This window comes from Phyllobates terribilis, unplaced genomic scaffold, assembly GCF_046119375.1.
Source record: "Phyllobates terribilis strain yellow unplaced genomic scaffold, ASM4611937v1 Scaffold_2__4_contigs__length_985480577, whole genome shotgun sequence".
Taxonomy (NCBI): Eukaryota; Metazoa; Chordata; class Amphibia; order Anura; family Dendrobatidae; genus Phyllobates; species Phyllobates terribilis.
Genome location: NW_027362762.1, coordinates 847,162,044 through 847,186,374, shown reverse-complemented (window position 1 = coordinate 847,186,374; position 24,331 = coordinate 847,162,044). Strand labels below are relative to the sequence as shown.

General features: G+C 47.9%; 1 protein-coding gene across 1 annotated transcript in view; it reads right to left on the bottom strand.

Moving 5' to 3' along the window:
• LRRC75A (leucine rich repeat containing 75A) overlaps positions 1-24,331 on the bottom strand; it is a 521,438-nt gene that overhangs the window by 157,413 nt on the left and 339,694 nt on the right. Inside the window, exon 3 of the mRNA XM_073667844.1 lies at positions 11,737-11,849. Within this exon, the coding sequence (XP_073523945.1) occupies positions 11,737-11,849 (113 nt within the window). The remainder of the gene's footprint in view (positions 1-11,736; positions 11,850-24,331) is intronic.

The window sequence follows — 24,331 nt, the reverse complement described above, 5'->3', positions numbered from 1 at the left end:
CCTTGCCTGTTCATCCCGCCTCTCTGGGGGCCGTATTCCCAGACCCGCTCCTGTATTCCGCTGCAGTGTCGGTCTCCTCCGTACACTCAGTTCCAGTCTGAACTCTCTCCTATCTTTTACCTGTTTTTTCTCTATGTCCGTTCCTTTCCTTTTTCTGCAGAGTCTGAACTCGTACCTAACTCCTGCTTGTTGTCTCTGTACTCCCGTTTGTGAGTTTGTGGTCCACTCGCTACTTCTCTGCAAGTACCCTGTGGGTATCTGGCTCTGCCTTTCCCTTCCTGTCTGTTCCGTGTGAACAGAGCCCTGTCCCCCCTGCTCTGCCTTGCTCTCCGCTCCAGGCGGCCTCATCCTGCTCTGCTCTTGCTCACCGCTCCAGGCGGCCTCGTCCTGCTCTGCTCTTGCTCACCGCTCCAGGCGGCCTCGTCCTGCTCTGCTCTTGCTCACCGCTCCAGGCGGCCTCGTCCTGCTCTGCTCTTGCTCACCGCTCCAGGCGGCCTCGTCCTGCTCTGCTCTTGCTCACCGCTCCAGACGGCCTCGTCCTGCTCTGCTCTTGCTCACCGCTCCAGGCGGCCTCGTCTTGCTCTGCTCTTGCTCACCGCTCCAGGAGGCCTCGTCCTGCTCTGCTCTTGCTCACCGCTCCAGGCGGTCTCGTCCTGCTCTGCTCTTGCTCACCGCTCCAGGCGGTCTTGTCCTGCTCTGCTCTTGCTCACCGCTCCAGGCGGTCTCGTCCTGCTCTGCTCTTGCTCACCGCTCCAGGCGGTCTCGTCCTGCTCTGCTCTTGCTCACTGCTCCGGCAGTCTCGTTCTGCTCTCTCCCTTTACCTCACTGCTCCGGCAGTCTAGCTCAGCTCCCTCTTTCTCACTGCTCCGGCAGTCTCGTTCTGCTCTCTCCTTCTTTCTCACTGCTCCAGCAGTCTCGCTCTGCTCCTTCTTTCTCACTGCTCCGGCAGTCTCGTTCTGCTCTCTCCCTTTTGCTCGCTGCCCTGGCAGTCTCGCGCTGCTCCCTCTTGCTCGCTGCTCCGGCAGTCTGCTCTGACCCTTTGCTCGCTGCTCCGGCAGTCTCGCTCTGCTCTGACCCTTTTCTCGCTGCTCCGGCAGTCTCGCTCTGCTCTGACCCTTTGCTCGCTGCTCCGGCAGTCTCGCTGTGCTCTGACCCTTTGCTCGCTGCTCCGGCAGTCCTACTCTGCTCTGACCCTTTGCTCGCTGCTCCGGCAGTCCTACTCTGCTCTGACCCTTTGCTCGCTGCTCCGGCAGCCTCGCCCTGCTCCCTCTTACTCGCTGCTCCGGCAGTCTCGCCCTGCTCCCTCTTGCTCGCTGCTCCGGCAGTCTCGCTCTGCTCTGACTCTTTTCTCCGCTCCTGGCGGCCTCGTCTTGCTCTCAACCTGCTGTGTTTGTATACCGCTTCTGCGGTTCTGTTCCAGAAGTCCCAGTCTGTACTGGGTTCTATCCTCTCTGTGCTCCAACCTGTTGCACCTGCCAGTACCTCCCCGTCTGCATACCAGTGTGCCAGCCTAAACCTTCCAGTTCCTGTATTCCCCGGTGTGGGCCAACAGCCGTGTCCGGAGTCTGACCTGGAGTAGACCCTGGTACCTCTGCTCGGTTCCTCCCTGGTGCACTGGCGTCGTATGCCGTCGTGCGATCTTGGTCGGATCGGGCAGACACTTAGTTACGCCCCTCCAGGCACTCTCCGGTACGGTACAGTGGAATCACTACAATCACACGCACACGCCGCTCAGCCCGGGCGTGTGCATTACAGCATGCTCAGGCCATGGTTCCCGTTGAGCCCCACGGTCTTCGCTCTCTGAGACGTTTTCCAGCGAATAAGTGCATTAAAAATAAATAAATAATTTTTTTTTTTCCTTAGCTGAGTTCCATGCGAATTACGCACCCGTCCAGATGGATCTATCAGCTCTCGTTCCTGCGGATCCGCCACGTTACTATGGGGATCCAAGACAGAGTCGTGCATTTGTGGAGCAATGCATGCTACACTTCAAGTTCTACCCTCTATGTTTTCCCACAGATCGGGTTAAGGTGGGATTCATGATGTCTTACCTAGCGGGTGATGCCTTGAATTGGATCATCCCCCTATGGGACGCACAGGATCCTATCGTCCTGGACATAATGGCCTTCCTGGTGGCCTTTCTAATGGTCTTCGATGATCCTAACCCGGAGGCTCCTGCTGAAGCTTCACTTCCCAGTATCCCGGAGCAGCCCCGATGGGTAATGTGTGTGGGTAGCGCAATAGTCCTCCAGCCGAATGAGACTACTGCCCATCCAGAATCCTCACAGGGTGACTACACTCTCCGGAATACTTCTCCCAACCTCAAGAGGCAGTCCAGACGTGCTAGACGTAGAGGCAAGCCGTCACGCCAGGGTCTGTCCTCCCTGAGACCTCCTGACCCCAACCTTGAAGTCCCTACTGAAGCTTCATCTCCCTGTATCCCGGAGAAGCCCCAACGGGTAATGTGCGTGGGTAGTGCACCAGTTCTCCTGCCCGAAGAGACTGCTGCCCACCCAGAATCCACACCGGAGGACCCCCTGTTGCCTCCTGAATCCCCCGGGATACCACTTGATGACAATTGGAGAGAGACTTCCCTATACTCTGCACCTGATACCTCGCCCGCTTCGTCCAGTGAGTCCGACCTGGTGTTCTCCGAAGCAGAGCTTACCCCCGAGTCTCTACACCCCTCCGATCAGGCGGAGGATCTCCAGTTGTCTCCTGAACCCTTCGGGGTGCTACCTGGTAGCGAATGGACAGAGACTTTCCTATACTCGGTACCTGATACCTTGGCTGCTTCATCCAGTGAGTCCGACCTAGTGTACTGCGAAGCAGAGGTTACCCATGAGTCTCTTCACCCCTCCGACCTGGCGGAGGACCTCCAGTTGTCTCCTGAGCCCTTCGGGGTGCTACCTGGTAGCGAAAGGACAGAGACTCTCCTATACTCTGTACCTGATACCTTGCTCACTTCGTCCAGTGAGTCCAACCTAGTGTACTCCGAAGCAGAGGTTACTCCAGAGTCTCTACACCCCTCCGATCAGGCGGAGGACCTCCAGTTGTCTCCAGAACCCTTCGGGGTGCCACCTGGTGGTGAATGGACAGAGACTTTCCTATATCCTGGATCTGATACCTCGCTCGCTTCGCCTAGTGAGTCTAACCTAGTGTACTCCGAAGCAGAGGTTATTCTTGAGTCTCTACACCCCTCCGACCAGGCGGAGGACCTCCAGTTGTCTCCAGAACCATTCGGGGTGCCACCTGGTGGTGAATGGACAGAGACTTTCCTATACTCGGCACCCGATACCTCGCCTGCTTCGTCCAGTGTGTCCGAACTAGTGTACTCTGAAGCAGATATTTTCCCCGAGCCTCTGCACTCTTCTGACCCGGCGGAGGTCCTTCAGTTGTTTCCTGAATCCTCCGGGGTACCACCAGATAACAAAGAGACAGGGACTTTTTCTCATCCTGTACTTGATAACCCGTCTATTTCTTCCTGTGAGTTTGACAAGATGTACCTCGAAGCAGAGATTACCCCCAAGTCTCTGCCCCCCTACAACCCGGTGGAGGACTTCCAGTTGTCTCCTGTACCCTCTGGGGTGCCACCTGAAAATATGTGGAGAGAGACTTCCTTGTGTGCTGTTCCTGGTACTCCACCCGTTTCGTCTGTTGCTGAGGAAGGCTGGATAGGAGGTAGCATCCTAGCCACCCAGAGGAGACCAGTTTTTCCTGTGGACAGTGGAAGTGATCTCCTTGAAGTGAAGGATTGGCCCTCGAATTCCCTGCGGAAGATTCTGGCAGGCCTGAAGAAGAGGGGGCGTAAGGGGGGGGGGGTACTGTAACATACCTGGCGGCGTCTTTGCATAGTGGTCCATCTCCCACTGTGCAAGAGCGCGCACTTGAGAATGTCTCTCTGGCTTCCCTCCATGCTGTCTGTTTGTGTCTGTTTCTGCTGCTTAAGGGCGGCGCCCGATCACTTCCTGCTTTTTGTACCTGCTGTGGGTCACACCCCTTGTGCGTCCTCAGCCTATTGCTGTCTGTCACCTGGTATTTAACCCAGCTGCTCCAATCAATCCCTGCCTGAGCATCTTGCCCTGTCAGTTGGCTTTTGTCTCTGACATGCCAGGTCCTGTCTATGTTACCTGTCTTGCAGTATCTGTTCCCATGTCTGTACTGTGTCCTATCTGTGTACCCTAACCTGCAGTCTGTACACGTTCCTTGCCTCTTGTCTGCCTATCCTGGAGGCTGTATTTCCAGGCCTGTCTGAACACGCTCCTAGCCTGTTCCTCCCGCCTTCTAGGGGCCGATTACCTAGACCTGCTCCTGTATCTTGTCTGTCCTGTCTGAACACGCTCCTTGCCTGTTCATCCCGCCTCTCTGGGGGCCGTATTCCCAGACCCGCTCCTGTATTCCGCTGCAGTGTCGGTCTCCTCCGTACACTCAGTTCCAGTCTGAACTCTCTCCTATCTTTTACCTGTTTTTTCTCTATGTCCGTTCCTTTCCTTTTTCTGCAGAGTCTGAACTCGTACCTAACTCCTGCTTGTTGTCTCTGTACTCCCGTTTGTGAGTTTGTGGTCCACTCGCTACTTCTCTGCAAGTACCCTGTGGGTATCTGGCTCTGCCTTTCCCTTCCTGTCTGTTCCGTGTGAACAGAGCCCTGTCCCCCCTGCTCTGCCTTGCTCTCCGCTCCAGGCGGCCTCATCCTGCTCTGCTCTTGCTCACCGCTCCAGGCGGCCTCGTCCTGCTCTGCTCTTGCTCACCGCTCCAGGCGGCCTCATCCTGCTCTGCTCTTGCTCACCGCTCCAGGCGGCCTCGTCCTGCTCTGCTCTTGCTCACTGCTACAGGCGGCCTCGTCCTGCTCTGCTCTTGCTCACCGCTCCAGGCGGCCTCGTCCTGCTCTGCTCTTGCTCACTGCTCCGGCAGTCTCGTTCTGCTCTCTCCCTTTACCTCACTGCTCCGGCAGTCTCGCTCAGCTCCCTCTTTCTCACTGCTCCGGCAGTCTCGTTCTGCTCTCTCCTTCTTTCTCACTGCTCCAGCAGTCTCGCTCTGCTCCTTCTTTCTCACTGCTCCGGCAGTCTCGTTCTGCTCTCTCCCCTTTGCTCGCTGCCCTGGCAGTCTCGCTCTGCTCCCTCTTGCTTGCTGCTCCGGCAGTCTGCTCTGACCCTTTGCTCGCTGCTCCGGCAGTCTCGCTCTGCTCTGACCCTTTGCTCGCTGCTCCGGCAGTCTCGCTCTGCTCTGACCCTTTGCTCGCTGCTCCGGCAGTCTCGCTCTGCTCTGACCCTTTGCTCGCTGCTCCGGCAGTCCTACTCTGCTCTGACCCTTTGCTCGCTGCTCCGGCAGTCCTACTCTGCTCTGACCCTTTGCTCGCTGCTCCGGCAGCATCGCCCTGCTCCCTCTTGCTCGCTGCTCCGGCAGTCTCGTCCTGCTCCCTCTAGATTGCTGCTACGGTAGTTTGCTCTGACCCTTTGCTCGCTGCTCCGGCAGTCTCGCTCTGCTCTGACTCTTTGCTCCGCTCCTGGCGGCCTCGTCTTGCTCTCAACCTACTGTGTTTGTATACCGCTTCTGCGGTTCTGTTCCAGAAGTCCCAGTCTGTATTGGGTTCTATCCTCTCTGTGCTCCAACCTGTTGCACCTGCCAGTACCTTCCCGTCTGCATACCAGTGTGCCAGCCTAAACCTTCCAGTTCCTGTATTCCTCGGTGTGGGCCAACAGCCGTGTCCGGAGTCTGACCTGGAGTAGACCCTGGTACCTCTGCTCAGTTCCTCCCTGGTGCACTGGCATCGTATGCCTTCGTGCGATCTTGGTCGGATCGGGCAGACACTTAGTTACGCCCCTCCAGGCACTCTCCGGTACGGTACAGTGGAATCACTACAATCACACGCACACGCCGCTCAGCCCGGGCGTGTGCATTACAATACCTTTACATGACCAGTCCGTTCCTCCATTACTGAGAAATCAGCATTTGAATTGATATGCAAAGGAAGCTGTAGAACTGAAGCCTCTGTCACTCCAGCTCTATTCCCTAACAAGAGCCACCTCCTCTTGCTTGACTGACAGCCTCTATGTGGTGTGACTTCAGGCAACAGGGCCATCTGTCAAGCAGCAAGAGGCAACGCTGAGTGGGGAATGGAGCTGCAGTGACAGAGGCTTCAAAATTACCAGAATCCTTCATCAATGTTTGAATTGATATGCATGGCTGAGGTAGATCTGAAGACTCTTCCACTCCAGCTCTATTCCCCACCCAACAGCTACTCTGCTTGAAATCACACAGCATAAAGGCTTTCAGTCAAGCAGGAGGTGACAGTGCTAGGTGGTGAACAGAGCTGGAGTGACAGAGGCTTCAGATCTACAAATAGTTTTACAGCCACATTTTCATATTAATTCAAAAGCTGATTTCTCAGTAACAGAGGAACGGACTGGCCATGTAAAGGTATTGCTTAATTTGTTTTTGAAAGAGATACATGTGCATATACATAGCTTGGGGGTGAAATACTGCTGGCAGATTCCCTTTAATCCAATTGCTGATGGCACATTTCCTTTAAGAAGCTTCACATATTTTTTGTGTTTTTACATGGCAGGCTGTTGTCAGAGTTAAGTAATTGTGCAGATCTCCAGCGTTTTATATGCTTAGATGAAACAGCAATTACGCTTGAAATGGAGAACATTGGAAGTCATTTTACTTTTCTTTATGTTCTAAAAAATGGCCAAGACGTAATTAGAATAGCAATTAACAAAGAGCACACAGCTTATTCACAACCACAATCCTAGATGGTTCCGCTAACAACTCATACCATTGTGTTTGCTTGCTTTGCGAACACATGCTGCATATTCATCTGGCTGCTGAGCTCGACAAGTGTATGACTTAATTATATGATATATGTCTAATACATTGAAACATCAAAAATGGTTGGCATCAACATTGGGTCATATAACTACTACCGTATTTTTGGACTATAAGACGCACTTTTTTCCTCCAAAATTTTGGAGGAAAATGGGGGGGTGCGTCTTATAGTCCGAATGTTGGGGGGTGTATATATATGTGGGGTGTGGGGGGAGAGGTAGCGGTGGAGGAGCGGGGCACAGGAGGCCGCAGCCACCCGCTGCAGCCTACACTGTCCCCGCTGCTAAAGAAAATGAATATTCACTGCTCCCCACGCCCAGTGGGCGTGGGGAGCACTGAAAAATCATGCTCCTTAATAGCGGCCCACAGTGTAGCCGCAGCGCGGCTCCTGCTGTTGCCGGAATCGCCTGTGCCCGCTGTTAAAGGGCATGAATATTCAACCTCTCTCCAAGCCCATGGGCGTGGGGAGGGGGTGAATATTCATGCCCTTTAATAGCGGGCACACGCGATAGCCCGGCAGCAGCAGGAGCCGCGCTTCGGCTACGCTGTGTGCCGACTATGAAGGAGCATGAAGTCACTGCTCCCCGCGTAGACAGTCCTGGCGTAGGGAGCAGTAACTTCCGGCAGCTGATCTCTCCTTGTGAGCCGCGCATGGCAGTGACGCCATGACCAACTCACATGGAAAGATCAGTGCGGGCAGACAGGACGCAGCGCTGGAGGAGAGAAGAAAGGTGAGTAGGAGTGTTTATTTTTTTTTATGTGCAGCATGATGGGGATTAGGGGAACCATGCATGATAGGATCAGGATGAGGGGGCCATACATACCAGGGTAAGGATGAGGGGGCCATACATACCAGGGTAAGGATGAGGGGGCCATACATACCAGGGTAAGGATGAGAGGCCCATACATACCAGGGTAAGGATGACGGGGCCATACATACCAGGGTAACGCTGATGGGGGCATACATACCAGAGTAACGCTGAGGGGGGCATACATAACAGGATAAAGATGAGGGGGCCATACATAACAGGATAAAGATGAGGGGGCCATACATACCAGGATAACGCTGAGGGGGCCATACATACCAGGATAACGCTGAGGGGGGCATATATAACAGAATAAAGATGAGGGGACGATACATACCAGGATAACGCTGATGGGGGCATACATAACAGGATAAAGATGAGTGGGTCATAAATACCAGGATAAGGATGAGGGGCCATACATACCGGGATAAGGATGAGGGGTGCCATGCATACCAGGATAGGGATTAGGGGTGTCATGCATACCAGGATAGGAATTAGGGGTGCCATGCATACCAGGACATGGATGAGGGGTGCCATGCATACCAGGACAGGATGAGGGGTGCCATGCATATTAGGATAGGGATGAGGGGTGCCATGCATACCAGGATGGGGATTGCTTTGCCATGCATACCAGGATGGGGATTGCAGTGCCATGCATACCAGGATAGGGATGAGGGGTGTCATGCATACCAGGATAGGGATGAGGGGTGCCATGCATATCAGGATAGGGATTAGGGGTGCCATGCATACCAGGATAAGGATGTCGTTGGTATATATTGTGTTTTGCATATTTATTACTGTTTCCAACATGCAGAATCTATACTGCTCAGCTAATTTGTTTCAATTCTCTTGACAGAAACTTCAATGTCAGGACTTTTAGTATAACGTCTGTAGCATTAAATAACCACAAAAAGAAAAAAACCTGTCTCCAACTTGGAAACGAAGATGTAACACCTGAACGTCACAAGAATTAATTAGTTAACTGATTGGACTTCCTTTGTCAGTTTGCTGTTCTATTGTATTTATACCCTGCTTGTATTCCAATGTATCTACCATGATTAAGGCTTTTCTAAGCCGAAACGCGTAGCGTTTTTTTTTACTCTGTTTGCCCACATGGTGTGAATTGGCTCTTTTTGTAAGTGCATTTTTTATGGAACTATCATTCTTCAAATAAATGGAAATTTTAATCACACCACATCGCTGGAGTCTCCTCACTCGCTGGATTTTGGTCTGAGGATAAGGATTAGGGGTGCCATGCATACCAGGATAGGGATGAGGGGTGCCATGCATACCAGGACAGGGATGAGGGGTGCCATGCATACCAGGATAGGGATGAGGGGTGCCATGCATACCAGGATAAGGATGAGGGGTGCCATGCATACCAGGATGGAGGGGTTCCATGCATACCAGGATGGAGGGATGCCAGGCATACCAGGATGGGGATGGGGACCACATATAAAAGGAAGGGTGGGCATATATACCAGGATGGGGGATATTGTCAGAATTGGGGGACATTACCCCTATACCAGTGTCAGCAGAAGACCCCCTCCCCCTTAAAAGTGCATCTTGAAGACATTTTTTGCCTAAATTTTTTTTTTATTTTCCTCCTCTAAAACCTAGGTGAGTCTTAAGGTCCGGTGCGTCTTATAGTCCGAAAAATACGGTATATCTGCAAGTTGAACTACAAAATGGGAGACAATACAAGAAGAGGACTAGTCCCTAAAAAACAAAAATGGTCTATATTAATAAATCAGAAGCTATAGCAGTCGCAAAAGCTCATATTTTAGGCAGTGGCAGCCATTTTTGCAGGCAAATTGGTGGTCATTTATTATTTAATTCAGCTGATTTTCAAAAGTGGCAATTAATATGGCGGCACTTTCAGATGTTTTGTAAAATGGCCCCAGCAGCAAAACTAAAAAGTGTTAATTCCCTCTTAAAATAGAGATCATGGAACCCCCAGCAATCACAAGAATGATGTTCTGCAAAGCCATGGCATGAATGGAGCAAAGGTGTGCACGCTCACCTTCAGGTCTGCATGCGCCGGAGATGGCGCATGCGCAGAATGAGATCTCGGCATGTAATTTAGCCGAGATCTCATTCTGCGAATGGGCAACCTAAGGCGCCATTTTCCTGAAGACCGCAGGAGGTCGATCTGTCCATGCTCGTTGTCATTTTCATGAAGACCGCCACCAGCGAGAGCGCCGCCCACAGCTAAGATGGTGCCAACCCGAAATTCAAATTAATGCAACAGAGACAGCAGAGGGGTCGTAGCAGAGCCCTCTGAGCCGAAGACCCTACCTACTGTCCCGCCCCAAATACGAAGTACAGAGAAAACCGAAATTTAGAATTAAGATTTAACGAAAACCAGGCAGCAGATTTTTAAACTAAAGGTATGTATTAAATCAGCATGACAGCGCCATACTGCCCATACCTTTAGTTTAACATGGATATTCCTGCTGACATATTCTGATCTGTTACACTCCTGTTCATTTACTCCTTCTTTCCATATGTGTTCCTTTGTGGTTTTGCTGCTTTCAGTCTGAATCTAGAATGACTATATTCCAGTAAGAACAAGGAAAACTATTGCAAGAACAGATGTGTCCAAAGTTTTATAGTCTTATAATCTTTATCATTTATGTTGACTTGTGTCGGGGCAGTTAGGTGATGAGCCCAGTCACCGCTCTTTAGCGCGGACCTGCTATATAAGTTTACATCCATATATACCTTTTAGTGTATTCAGCATTCTACTATACATTTAGTCATAATATGCAGTGGCATATAGTATAAGTGGTGGTTGGATAATGGAACCAGTCATAGTTTTTTCACAAAGATCAAGGAATTTAAACTTTACCCAACTTGACAACTTTACAATGAGTATCATATATTTAAGTTTTAAATAAGACCCTTCCCCCCCGCCTCCACTTCCTCTACCCTATACCTCAGGGGTTTTATTTTTGAATGTTCAAAAAGACAATAAAAATATGATGTACCACTTATTGTATATATTATAACATTAAGAAAATCATATATATAAAAAAATGGTGTATAAAATGCAGTGGCAATCAGCAATTTTTCTTTTTCATAAACAAACCACTTTTAAGGGTCATGCTGTTTTCCTACTTGGTCACACCCCCTGATTGTGTATGTGGATGGTGGGATTCCCTCAGGGAGCACCACTTCGCGGGAAGTTTGGTAGGTTCCTATGGCACCTGGGACATTTCACAACTCTTATGAGTGTCCTGTATGTCTCTTCTTTATCTGAGAGCCACTTGGACAATCCGGGAGAGTTGGCAAGCGTGAGCTTAACCTATATACACCTTTTACCAGTGCAGAATATATTCTTATGCAATGGGTCATCACAATGTCTGCTGAGATGATACCACCGGTGGCTAGGTGGTCAATGAAACAATACTTTTGTTTTTTTCAGGACTTATTCCAAGCTTGCATTTGATTTTTATTAGTGTATAGTATTTTTTGTTTCTGTACATTGGGTTATCATAATCTATAGTGACTTATAACATCTTTGGGGCTAGGTGAGGAGTAAAATCATAGCTTCATGCCACATCAAAATACGCCTTTGAGTGAAATATACAATGTAATTACTTTTCTATTAAAATACTTTGGAAGTACAATTAAAAGTGAAATGTTCTACAACCTATTTAGATACTTTTATGTGTAACCTCCAAGCAGATTATACAGGTCTAATGCTGAAAGTAAAGAACTAAATTCATCAGAAGAGTTATCGCCTCATTAACAATGACACTGAATAATGAGAAGAGGAGAAAGGCAGAAAAACCTCAGGGATAAAGGTTATTATAGGGAAAGAGGTTGTGATGACATGCAGGCAGGAGATGATCCAGCACATTGTAAAAGGTTGCGAAGAGCCTACAAGGAAGTGCTGATATAGGTTGCATTAAATATCTGGGTCACGTAAAAGCCCAGGGCTTTCATAACAAGTCATGTGCATACAAAACAAGTAGGGAGGACTACAAGAGTCAAAAGCAAACAAGCAATGTGTTCAATAAAAACACTTGCAGATCCCCCATATCAACTTCAGGCCCATGAGCTGTCAACATTCGCTGTTTCTGGAAAGGTGACTCACCAGGCCTGCGGCTTCCGCTTCACGATACCTTGACGTTTCCACTGTGAGTGAGGGCTGAGGTGGTAAGTCAGCTGTCTGCAAACTTTCTCCATGGCCCCAAGGGAATCGCCCTCCTGCAATAGGAACAAGAGACACGTTTAGGGCATATTGCATCCATATACTAACTTAGAAGATCTAGTAAAACACTTACTTCTTCGCTCATTGTTTAACTAAGAAGTTAGAACTTGTTCACATGCGGCATTTTTTTTTTCTGTGGCATAAACACTACATTTTACAGTACCAGCAAAGTGAACAAGATTTTAAAAATCTCATGCACATGCTTGTTTTTTTTTCTTACGCTTTTGACCAGCTGGACACTTCAGCATATCCATTCTTTCAATGTTTAAAAAGTAAAAATGCATCAAAAACGTTGCAAAAACACCACGTGTGAACATACCCTAAGAGCCAAGAACTGGAGGTCAAAAACTCTAGGTTAAACTTTTGCAGCATTGTACAAGCTTCACATAGTGACCACAACAAGGAAAATAACAAAGTGCCAGGAACACATTTTCACCATGTTATTATAACCAAGGACAATTTAAGAAAGACAATTAATGATATATTTATACAATGATCAATGTTTATACCATATCTACATCATAGTAAGTCAAATTGATAATATTAACAAGACTTAACAAGTAGATGTTATGTATCTTTCCTTTCGGTACACAAGGCTGACAAATCTTTTTGACTGGGCTGTAAATGTGCATTACACTGTTTAAAGGGAATCTGTCACCACTTTGGAGTTATCAGACCTCTACAATGGGCATACAGGGTATAGAAAAGTAAATCTATACTTACCTGTATGGCCATAGTAGAGGTCTGATTGCAGAGAAATCAGTTTTTATAAACTCCGCTGTTCACAGGCTTAGCGTCCGGGGGACGCTAAGAAATCCACGCCTATCTGTTTAGTATTCCCCCAAATCCCCGCCTATATGCTTAATTATCATATTATCCCCCTCCCCTGCACGTCACCGGGCCCTGTGACGTGCACTGTGCTCCTTCTTTTCCCGGGCATGCGCAAAGTGCCGCTCACATAGAGGGCACTTTGCTTCATCCCGGCCCCGTCTGCCTGTGCTCTGCGCTGCAGGTTTCTATTGCGCAGGCAACGGGGGGTCACACTCACTTCTACAGGCAGACGGGGCCGGGATGAAGCAAAGCGCGCTCCACGTCTCCTTTCGGATGTGGTACGTAATGGTACACACCACGTCGTAACCCCCGGTTCAGCGTGGGCTCCGGCGCTGAGACCACACTGAACTGGGCACATGGCTGCTGATTCTTACAGCTGACATGTGCCCGCAACAGCCGAGGGTGGAATCGCGATCGTGTGTGGAAGCCCCACACATCGGTGACCCCGTCACATGATTGCGGGTCACCGATGGGTTGGCATGACAACCCGGGGTCTGCAGCAGACCCTTGTGGTTGTCATATCTCAATTGCTATGAGCACCACCTAGTGGTCAGCGCTCATAGCACATGAGCATTTCTGCTGCATACAGGCGATCTGCTGTAACAGTTGCTGCTTCTAGTCTCCTATGCAGACTATTGAAGCAAGCAGAAAGTAAAAAAAAAATGCTTTTAAAAATATTAAAAAGTAAAAAAAATATAAACGTTTAAATCACCCCCCTTTTGCCCCATTCAAAATAAAATAATAAAAAAAAGCCCCAAATACACATATTTGGTATCGCAGCATTCAGTATCGCCCACTCTATCAATATAAAAAAAGAATTAATCCGATCGGTAAACGGCGTAACGAGAAAAAAAATCTAAACGCCAGAATTTTTTTGGTGGTCGCAACATTGCAATAAAATGCAATAACGGGCGATCAAACCATAGGATCTACCCCAAAATGGTATCAATACAAACAGCTTGACGCGCAAAAAATAAGCCATTACCCAGCCCCAGATCCCGAAAAATGGAGGCGCTACAGATTTCGGAAAATGGGGCAATTTTTTTTTTTTTTTTTTTAGCAAACTTTGGATTTTTTTTTCACCACATAAATAAAAAAGAACCTATACATGTTTGGTGTCTACAAACTCGTAATGACCTGGAGAATAATGGCAGGTCAGTTTTAGCATTCAGTGAAGGTGGTAAAAAAAAAAACAACAACCGTGGAATTGCATTTTTTTTGCAATTTCACCGCACTTGGAATTTTTTTCCTGTTTCCCAGTACACGATATGGTAAAACCAGTGATGCTGTTTAAAAGTACAACTTGTCCCGCAAAAAATAAGCCTTCACATGGCCATATTGACCAAAAAATAAAAAGGCTATGGCTCTGGGAAGAAGGGGAGTAATGAAAACGCAAAAACGAAAAATGCTCTGGTCATTAAGGGGTTAAGCAGTTCAAGACCAAATCATTTACCCCCTTTCCTGATCATGCACATTTTTAGTCTTTTGCATACATGCGATTAAAAGAACTGTAAAGTTTTTCGTTCACATATTCTCTTTTTTTCTTGTTTGCTTGTTTTTAATTTATATTGTGCGATATCAGTGGAAAGGAAATACACTGCTCAAAAAAATAAAGGGAACACTTAAACAACAGAATATATATAAGTAAATCAAACTTCTGTGAAATCAAACTGTCCACTTAGAAAGCAACACTGATTGACAATCAATTTCACATGCTGTTGTGCAAATGGAATAGATGGAAATTATTGGTAATTATCAAGACACCCTCAATAAAGGAGTGGTTCTGCAGGTGGGGACCACAGACCACATCTCAGTACCAATGCTTTCTGGCTGATATTTTGGTCACTTTTGAATGTTGGTTGTGCTTTCACACTCGTGGTAGCATGAGACGGGCTCTACAACCCACAGAAGTTGCTCAGGTAGTGCAGCTCATCCAGGATGGCACATCAATGTGAGCTGTAGCAAGAAGGTTTTCTGTGTCTGTCAGCATAGTGTCCAGAGGCTGGAGTCGCTACCAGGAGACAGGCCAGTACGCCAGGAGACGTGGAGGGGGCCATAGGAGGGCAACAACCCAGCAGCAGGACCGCTACCTCCGCCTTTGTGCAAGGAGGAACAGGAGGAGAACTGCCAGATCCCTGCAAAATGACCTCCAGCAGGCCACAAATGTGCATGTGCATGTGTCTGCACAAAAGGTTAGAAACTGACTCCATGAGGGTGGTATGAGGGCCCGACGTCCCCAGATGGAGGTTGTGCTCACAGCCCAACACCGTGCAGGATGCTTGGCATTTGCCACAGAACACCAGGATTGGCAAACTCGCCACTGGCGCCCTGTGCTCGTCACAGATGAAAGCAGGTTCACACTGAGCACATGTGACAGACGCGACAGTGTCTGGAGACGTCGTGGAGAGCGATCTGCTGCCTGCAACATCCTTCAGCAAGACCGGTTTAACAGTGGGTCAGTAATGGTGTGGGGTGGCATTTCTTTGGAGAGCCGCACAGCCCTCCATGTGCTCGCCAGAGGTAGCCTGACTGCCATTAGGTACCGAGATGAGATCCTCAGACCCCTTGTGAGACCATATGCTGGTGCAGTTGGCCCTGGGTTCCTCCTAATGCAGGACAATGCCAGACCTCATGTGGCCAGAGTGTGTCAGCAGTTCCTGCAAGATGAAGGCATTGAAGCTATGGACTGGCCCGCCCGTTCCCCAGACCTGAATCCGATTGAGCACATCTGGGACATCATGTTTCGCTCCATCCACCAACGTCACGTTGCACCACAGACTGTCCAGGAGTTGGCGGATGCTTTAGTCCAGGTCTGGAAGGACATCCCACAGGAGACCATCCGCAACCACATCAGGAGCATGCCCAGGCGTTGTAGGGAGGTCATAAAGGCACGTGGAGGCCACACACAATACTGCACCTCATTTTGACTTCTTTTAAGGACATTACATCAAAGTTGGATCAGCCTGTAGTGTGTTTTTCCACTATTAATTTTGGGGGTGACTCCAAATCCAGGCCTCCATTGGTTAATACATTTGATTTCTATTGATGATTTTTGTGTGATTTTGTTGTCAGCACATTCAACTTTGTACAGAACAAAGTATTCAATGAGAATATTTCATTCATTCAGATCTAGGATGTGTTATTTGAGTGTTCCCTTTATTTTTTTGAACAGTGTACATTTCTGTTTTTCCCATTTAAAAAAAAAAAAAAAAAAATTAATAACCAAAAACAATTTCTAAAATACATTTCAAAATGTGTTTCCCATTCTGTAACAAATATTAATTATATATTGGATGTTTTTTTGTTTCCTTTTTTTCAAGGTCGGGAGTATCAACAGCAATTTGGATTGACAATGGCATTTTATTTAATTAATTCATTGATTAATGAATTAATTTTTACTTGCTATTTTTTATTTCTTTTTCATTTATTTTACACATTTTGTCCCCCATAGTGTCATAAAGACTTTTGGGAGATGGAGGTGGCCTTTATATATTGAAATATTTTTATTTTCATCTTATTTCCCTATAACTGGAACTGATATATTAGCCCCAGTTACCAGGGAAATGCAGCCTCCATGTGTAATGGCCGCTCGCTGCTCTTCTGATCTCACTGCAGAGCTGTGTGTGATTACACCTGACACAACTGCAGGTTCCTCTCAGGTTCCAGCTCACAGGCAGACAGAGCTACAATACAGCAGAGCTGTGAGAGCTGCAGCTGCTAACATATTTGTAATAAGACAAAGTTAATTTCTCCTGTTCTATGTTAGTTACATGTCTTACACTGGTAATGTTCCCTTTTATATAAAATAATCTCTGGAGGCAGATTCTCATGCAGATCAGTGTCCGTCCTATAGATCTTAACAGCTCATTTACATATAAGAAAAACATGGATTTCTCAGGTATAAGGCATCGAATCACAGATATCAATGTATCATTTTATTCAGCTTCCAATGACCCACATGCCCATACAGAAGGCTTAGGAGGGTTGATGCAACCAACAGATTCCTTTTAAGTATTCCCCAATTTGGGGGGTGCTTCAGTGGTTCCTAAATGTTTCCACTTTTCAAAAACACCACACACAGGTGATCGTGGAATATTTAGGAGGGAAGAAATGTCACAAACTATCACAGGACCACGCTGCTATCTCTTTAGAAAGAGCCATTCTATCACAAATCCAAATAAAAGAAGGACTGGAAAGACACAAAGTGCAAAATAGGGTCTGATCTGGGTAACAATGTTAAGAGAATTGTATAATGGTGCTCACCTGGTTAAGTTGTGTGAACACAACCACTGATAACACTTAGGCTGCTGCAGACCTACAAGGGGATGAAAGTGCAGTTAATGGAGAAACAAGTGGGTTACTTCTGCGCTGCCATGTATATATCCTATTCTGGCTGCTGTTGTACTATAATGAATGCTGTACACTATTGACTAAGTATGATACAAAATGCTGACCGTAAGATGTACACTACAATCATAGACGGATTATAATGAGGGCAATCTGGGCTACCGCCCAGAGCCCGGGTCTCCAGGGGGCCCATGGCCAGATTGCCCTCATTATAATGTGTGCGGCACCGGCGCCAATGCGGCACATACCGTCAGGCAGAGGTGGGGGGCCCCCGGACCGCTCCCCCAGCAGCTGTGCGGGGCCACTGCTTCTTTTCCAGTCAGGCCAGCACTGCACCTGTTAACTTCCCTGTGTGCTGGCCCGGCTGCGTCACAGCTAGGAGACACGGCTGCACACAGGGCCATGTCTCCTAGCTGTGACGTGGCCGGGCCAGCACACAGGGAAGTTAACAAGTGCAGTGCTGGCCCGTCCGCGTCACAGCTAGGAGACACGGCCCTGTGCGCAGCCGTGTCTGCTAGCATGACGTCACGCAGTGTGCGACCTGCACTGTTGCACCGGAGAGGAGCTGGACGACTGGAGCTGAGCTGGGGGATGGTGAGTGAGTGTGTGTGTGAGTGTGTGTGTGCAGGCAGATATCATTGTGTAATGTCTGTTTATATGTATTTTTGTGTTTCAAATGTGTTTATGCTTGTATATATATGTTGTTTGTATCTGTCTGTATATGTTTGTGTGTGTGCGTTTGAGTTTGTGTGTGCGGCCTCCCGCTGTGTATAGATGGCTAAGTGCGGCCTCCTGCTGTGTATAGATGGCACCGTGCGGCCTCCCGCTGTGTATAGATGGCACCATGCGGCCTCCTGCTGTGTATAGATGGCGCCGTGCGGCCTCCTGCTGTTTATAGATTGCTACATGCGGCCTCCTGATGTGTATAGATGGCTACGTGTGGCCTCCCGCTGTGTATAGATGGCTACGTGCGGCCTCCTGCGGTATATAGATGGCTACGTGCGGCCTCCCGCTGTGTATAGATGGCGCTGTGAGGCCTCCCGCTGTGTACAGATGGCGCTGTGCGGCTTCCTGCTGTGTATAGATGGCTATGTGCTGCCCCCTGCTGTGTATACATGGCTACGTGCGCCCCCCTGCTGTGTACAGATGCCGCTGTGCAGCCTCCTGCTGTGTATAGATGGCTATGTGCGGCCTCCCGCTGTGTATAGATGGCGCAGTGCGGCCCCCTGCTATGTATAGATGGTTAAGTGCGGCCTCCTTTTGTGTATAGATGGCTACGTGCGGCCTCCTGCTGTGTATAGATTGCTATGTGCGGCCTCCTGCTGTGTATAGATGGCTACGTGCGGCCTCCTTTTGTGTATAGATGGCTATGTGCGACCTCCTTATGTGTATAGATCGCTACGTGCGGCCTCCTGCTGTGTATAGATAGCTAAGTGCGGCCTCCTGCTGTGTATAGATGGCTATGTGCGGCCTCCTGCTGTGTATAGATTGCTATGTGCGGCCTCCTGCTGTATATAGATCGCTACGTGCGGCCTCCTGCTGTGTATAGATGGCTACGTGCTGCCTCCTGCTGTGTATAGATCGCTATGTGCGGCCTCCTGCAGTGTATAGATCGCTACGTGCAGCCTCCGGCTGTGTATAGATGGCCACGTGATCTATCACAGGGGATCATGTGACATGTCACGTGATACATCCGATGTGTGTGGGGGGGGGCGCGCCCTCTAAACTGCCCGGGGCCCTTGCTGCTCTTAATCCACCCCTGACTACAATTCTATTAACCTGAAAAGAACGTATTAAACCTATAACAATACTGTGCAGCAAACTACTCTGCTTGTGATTAATCATCTTCCAGCTATTTGGTGCGTATCTTATAGGATTCCTGTGGCTGAAACAATAAGAGAACTCTTAGAATATTTATCTACATAAGCTAATTACCAAAAATGTTCATTTTTTGCTACAGTCCTCATCCATAAAGTCAAGGAAAAGTATTGACTGTGTACGTATAGTCCTGACATCCATTGTATGTACACAATAAAGCAATCATTGATTGGTAAACTCAGCTTTGTGAGATTTCTGCAATCATTTGCGGTTTTTGTCCAAGAGTACTCGGATCATGAGACACATATGCGTGAATGGGGCCGAAATGTCATAACGAAGCAGTCCCACAATAAATATTTGTTTACTCTACTAAATTACATAAAATATGATAAATTTTAAATTAAAATAATTAAGGGGCAAAAAAAAGCTTCTGTGTACGGATATGACTGGTAGCGATTTATTTCATATGCCAGTCGTAAACTGAAGTGAGCTGGAATAAAATGTGCCAAATCCTTTTTAATATATTTGGCACATCATATCCTTCTCAGGAAACATTGAAAAAAGTGTGCAAAAGATTGTGCTAAGGTCTGTTTTTATGGATGGTAAATTTGTAATAAACTTGTTGGAAATATGCCAGCCACATCCCTTCCCATACAGGTCCACAAACTTTAATTGCCACTTTTCAATAATGGCAAAAAAGGTTGCCAATTATTTTGCAAATATGGAGTGAATCTAAAAAGAGATTTGGCACGCCATCTGTGTGCCTGTATTAAAGGGAATGTGTCAGCAAGTTTTTGCTATGTAATTAGAGAGCAGCATAGTGTAGGGGCAGAGACCCTGATTACAGGGATGTGTCACTTATTGAATTGTGTTTTGCTGTTTCAATTCTAATCAGTGTTATATCAACATTAGATTATCACTACAAGACAACTGTCCTCGTGCATCTTAAGCCCCCGTCTCACATAGCGAGATCGCTAGCGAAATCGCTGCTGTGTCACGGTTTTGGTGACGCAACAGCGACCTCACCAGCGATGTCGCTATGTGTGACACTTTGCAACGATCAGGCCCCTGCTGTGAGGTCGCTGATCGCTGCAGAATGTCCTGGACCATTTTTTGGTCATTGCTCTCCCGCTGGTCAGCACACATCGCTGTGTCTGACCAGCGGGAGCAGCGATCAGGCTGGTAACCATGATAAACATCGGGTTACTAGGGGCACACGCGCACCTAGCAACCCGTTGTTTATCATGGTTACGAGCCTGCTAAAGTGAGCGGTAACCTCCCGCTCACTGTAGCAGAGTGGTAACCATGATAAACAATGGGTTACTAGGTGCGCGTGTGCCCCTAGTAACCCGATGTTTACCATAGTTACCAGCCTGCTCCTGCCGTAACCAGGAGCAGGACATCGTGGAAAGATTCTTTCCACGATTTCGCTGCTTCCCTGATCGTTGGTGAGCCTGCCTGTTTGACAGCTCACCAGCGACCACATAGCGACGCAGCAACGATCACTGACAGGTCGTATCGTTGTCGGGATCGTTGCAGCGTCGCTAAGTGTGACGGGGCCTTAAGTCTAACCACTGCCCCAGCACGGATTAGCAGCTGTCACTATACAATGTACACAGAAAGCTGTGGTGTGGACGGGATTATGCACAGCTCAACAACTGAGCTCTGCTACAGCTGCAGCAGAGAAAACTGTGACTATCATAACTGCTACACCCAGTAAACTAAGTGATACATCGCTGGAATCTGGGTCTCTGCCCCTACATCATGCTCCTATCAGATTACATAGCAAAACCTACTAACAGATTCCCTTTAAAAATAATGCCTAACAAACAGGCATTCCTCACATGTATTAAAGCTGTCAAACAGTCGCAAATCATGTGCATGGCGTGACTCAAACATAACAATCGAGCATGCCACAAATACTCGGCGAGCACCTGAGCATGCTCGTAAATGTCGAGTAACGAGTATGCTCGCTCGTAGCCTAACTGGGAATATTATAAAATGTAACCATGCAATGTTCAAGTCTACACTGGTGATGACAAATGAGACCACATATCCAAAATAAAGAAATTAAGGCCTGGCGCTTACCATTTTAAACACCTTATCAAAGACCTCCAAACTACCCCTATCTTCCCACAGGCACATGTTTTTGCAGTTGCTTGAGCTGCTTACAAAGCCTGAAAGGCATTTGTCAAGGTCAGGATAATGTGAATTGGTCAAGCTATGGCAGAGGAGATATTCAATATAAGTGATATGGAATATATCATCTTGTCTTGTACGTACCATATTAATATTTTCATCACAAACTATAAACGCATTAGACAGGGACACTAGGTCATCTGGACTTTTTCAAACAGACAGCTGTATTCTAAATCAAGGGAATAAAATAACAGCAGGAAAAACTGCTAAACACAAAAAACTTAAAGGGAATCTGTCAGTAGGATCGACCCTCCTAAGCCGTCTATATGGGCACGCAGGTCATAGGAAGCCGAATAAAATGATACCTTGATATCTGCGATCCAATGTCTTATTCCTGAGAAATCCACACTTTTCTTAATATGCAAATGAGCTCTTTAGATCTATGGGCCGGACACAGATCTCCGTGAGAATCTGCCTCCAGAGCTTATTTTACATGAAAGGGGGCGTTACCAGTGTGAGACATGTAGATTTGGAGTGCAGACTGTCAGTCATTACATGTCTCATACTGGTTACACTCCCTTTCATTTAAAATAAGCTCTAAAGGCAGAATCTCAGGGAGATCTATGTCTCGCCCGTAGATCTTAAAAGCTCATTTACATATTAAGTAAAACATGAATATCTCTGGCATAAGAAATCAGGTCATACATATCAAGGTATCATTTTATTCAGCTTCCTATGATTTACATGCCCATATACATGGCTTAGGAAGGTTGATCCTACTGACAGATTCCCTTTAACTGTTGATGCATTCAGTTTATGCACCTCATCTATTACTACAAAATTACCAACAATGCACCTCTGTTGACCAAGTAATATCCACGGGGTGAGATGTGATCACCAACTTCAAGCTGGGTTTTCATATGAGAGTTGCTAACATTACAGAACACAGGAATCCATACGTTTTTGTGTTAATTGTCCCGATAAATGTGCACAAAGACAGATTTTTTTGATGATGAGGGCATGTAATCTATAAGTCTGACCTCTTGTGTAGAAATCTTTATGGACAATCACCCAGTTAACTCTATTAATGTAAATCATCCGTGCTGAGCCAATATACAACACTACAGCTTAATCAATATAATTAGTGATATATGAGTGCTTAGGAAATGCAGTTACACATTATCAATATTAGGTCAACTTGCTTCTATTGGAAAGTTTTATACCATCTTGTGTAATTAAAAAAGAGTCGATAGATTTTTATTGCAAATCCAACAAATTACGTGAAATTAAGTGATAATCAGAATCTTTCATGAAATGATGTAAAGTGGCATATAGAGAAGAGTTGATCTTCTGAAAGTCGAATTCACTGGCTTCGTCAAATTTTCCCAAGAAATTTGATTGGCGGCTAATAAATCTCAATACTGGAAAGTTTGTAATTGTTCGCAAAATAAAATTTGGGAAATGAGAGAAGACCCGGCTGACCATAAGAGCTTATATACTACAGGGGAGAGATAGAGGACACCACTGATCATAAGAGTTTACTCTCTACAGGAGAGGGAGGACCACTTTGTCTCTGACCATATGAACTTACACTCTAAAGAAGAGAGGAAAGACCATGTTGACCATAAGAGCTTACACTGTACAGGAGAGAGAGAGGACCCTGCTAACCATAAGAGCTTAAACTCTGGAGGAGAGAGAGGACCCTGCTGAGCATAAGAGCTTACACTCTACAGGAGAGAGAGAGGATAGTGTAGCACCCCGAGGGCTCGGCTGCTACAGGGGTATTGCACCTCAAACCAGAGGTGTGATATTCCACTCCCGGGTAAGGATGGAGTGTGGACCAGGACTAGTTTAGCTTCATGCACCACACACACCCCATTTCCGAGGGACAGGTCAACGGTGCTCCCACGAGACAGGAGTGCAGGCACGACAGCATCTGTCCCTGTCTGGAGTGGGGAGGGGAAAGTACACCCAGTGGTGTAGGAGCAGATAGGGGTGGGTCTCTGGGCATAGGTAGGAGCCCATTGGTTGCTAGTCACCTGGGCTCACACATAGAGGGAGGTATATAAGGTGGGCACCATGTTAGAACAGTGTTCAGTCCAGTTCAGTTCAGTCAGGAGTTCAGCCAGAGAGGGCTGATAGGGAGCTGTGGCTCAGTCTGGGCCCAGCTCCACGACGCAGGCCTGGAGTGGAGGCCAGAAACAGCAGAAAGAGAGAGGAGAAGGAACGGAAAGGAAAGTAAGAAAGGAACTGGAACAGAGGAGAAAGGAAGCAAGGAACACAGAGAAAGGCCCAGAGACACGAGGACAGAAGGAACCCCATATGCCCAGGAGATACAGGGTGAAGGTTGGCAGAGCAGGGTACCGGAACCCAAATTGGTGGAGGCAACAGATTCCTCTGCCAAAGACCGGAGGTTGTTACCACATCTTGGTGCGACCCCCCACTACATCCACCAGGAAAGCATACCGCATAGGGTCAGGGAAACCGGAGATAGGTTTGCCAACAGAAGGCCCGAGGAAGCTGGACAAAGGTGGGTCACTGGTGGGGACGGCCAGAGAAAGGAAAGGAAGGGAGCCCTGTGTCACGCTCTGGAATTGCCTGGGAGTTGGTCGAGCCCCTTGCCTGGTGGACGCAGCACGGCTTGGGCAGTCATCGCCTGCAGGATTGACACGAATAACAACTGTGAGTAAAGCATTGGAAACTGCAGCCCCACGTCTCTGTGTTTCATCGCCGCACCAGCACCATTAGTACTGGGACGCTCACACCATCACTCCCACCATCTTCCACACTAGCTGCCCTGAGGCAATACTTCTCCCGTGGGGAGTTATTCCATACTCGGCTGCGCAAACTACATCAGCCTCAGCGGTCTGCAGCGCAGCGGCGGTCCCCACTGACCGCAATCCACGGGTGGCGTAGTCGGACACTTGTTACAACATTAAGACTGCCACTGAATTGACCACCCTGGGCACAGACCGGGTCGCCGCCACACGGAGACTACAACCCCCAGCATCTTACAGAAGGCCCGGCTCCAGGTATCCCCTGCACAGCACAGGCCCAGGGGGCGCGTCACTAGCACTGATCATAAAAGCTTACACTCTACAGAAGAGAGAGGACCCTACTGATCATAAGAGTTTACACTCTACAGGAGTGAGAGAGGACCCCGCTGACCATAACAGCTTACACTCTACAGGAGAGAGGACAGTGCTGATCATAAGAGCTTACACTCTACAGAAGAGAGAGGACCCTGCTGACCATAAGAGCTTACACTCTGCAGGAGAGAGAGAGGACGCCACTGGCCATAAGAGCTTACACTCTACAGAAGAGAGAGGACCCTGCTGACCAT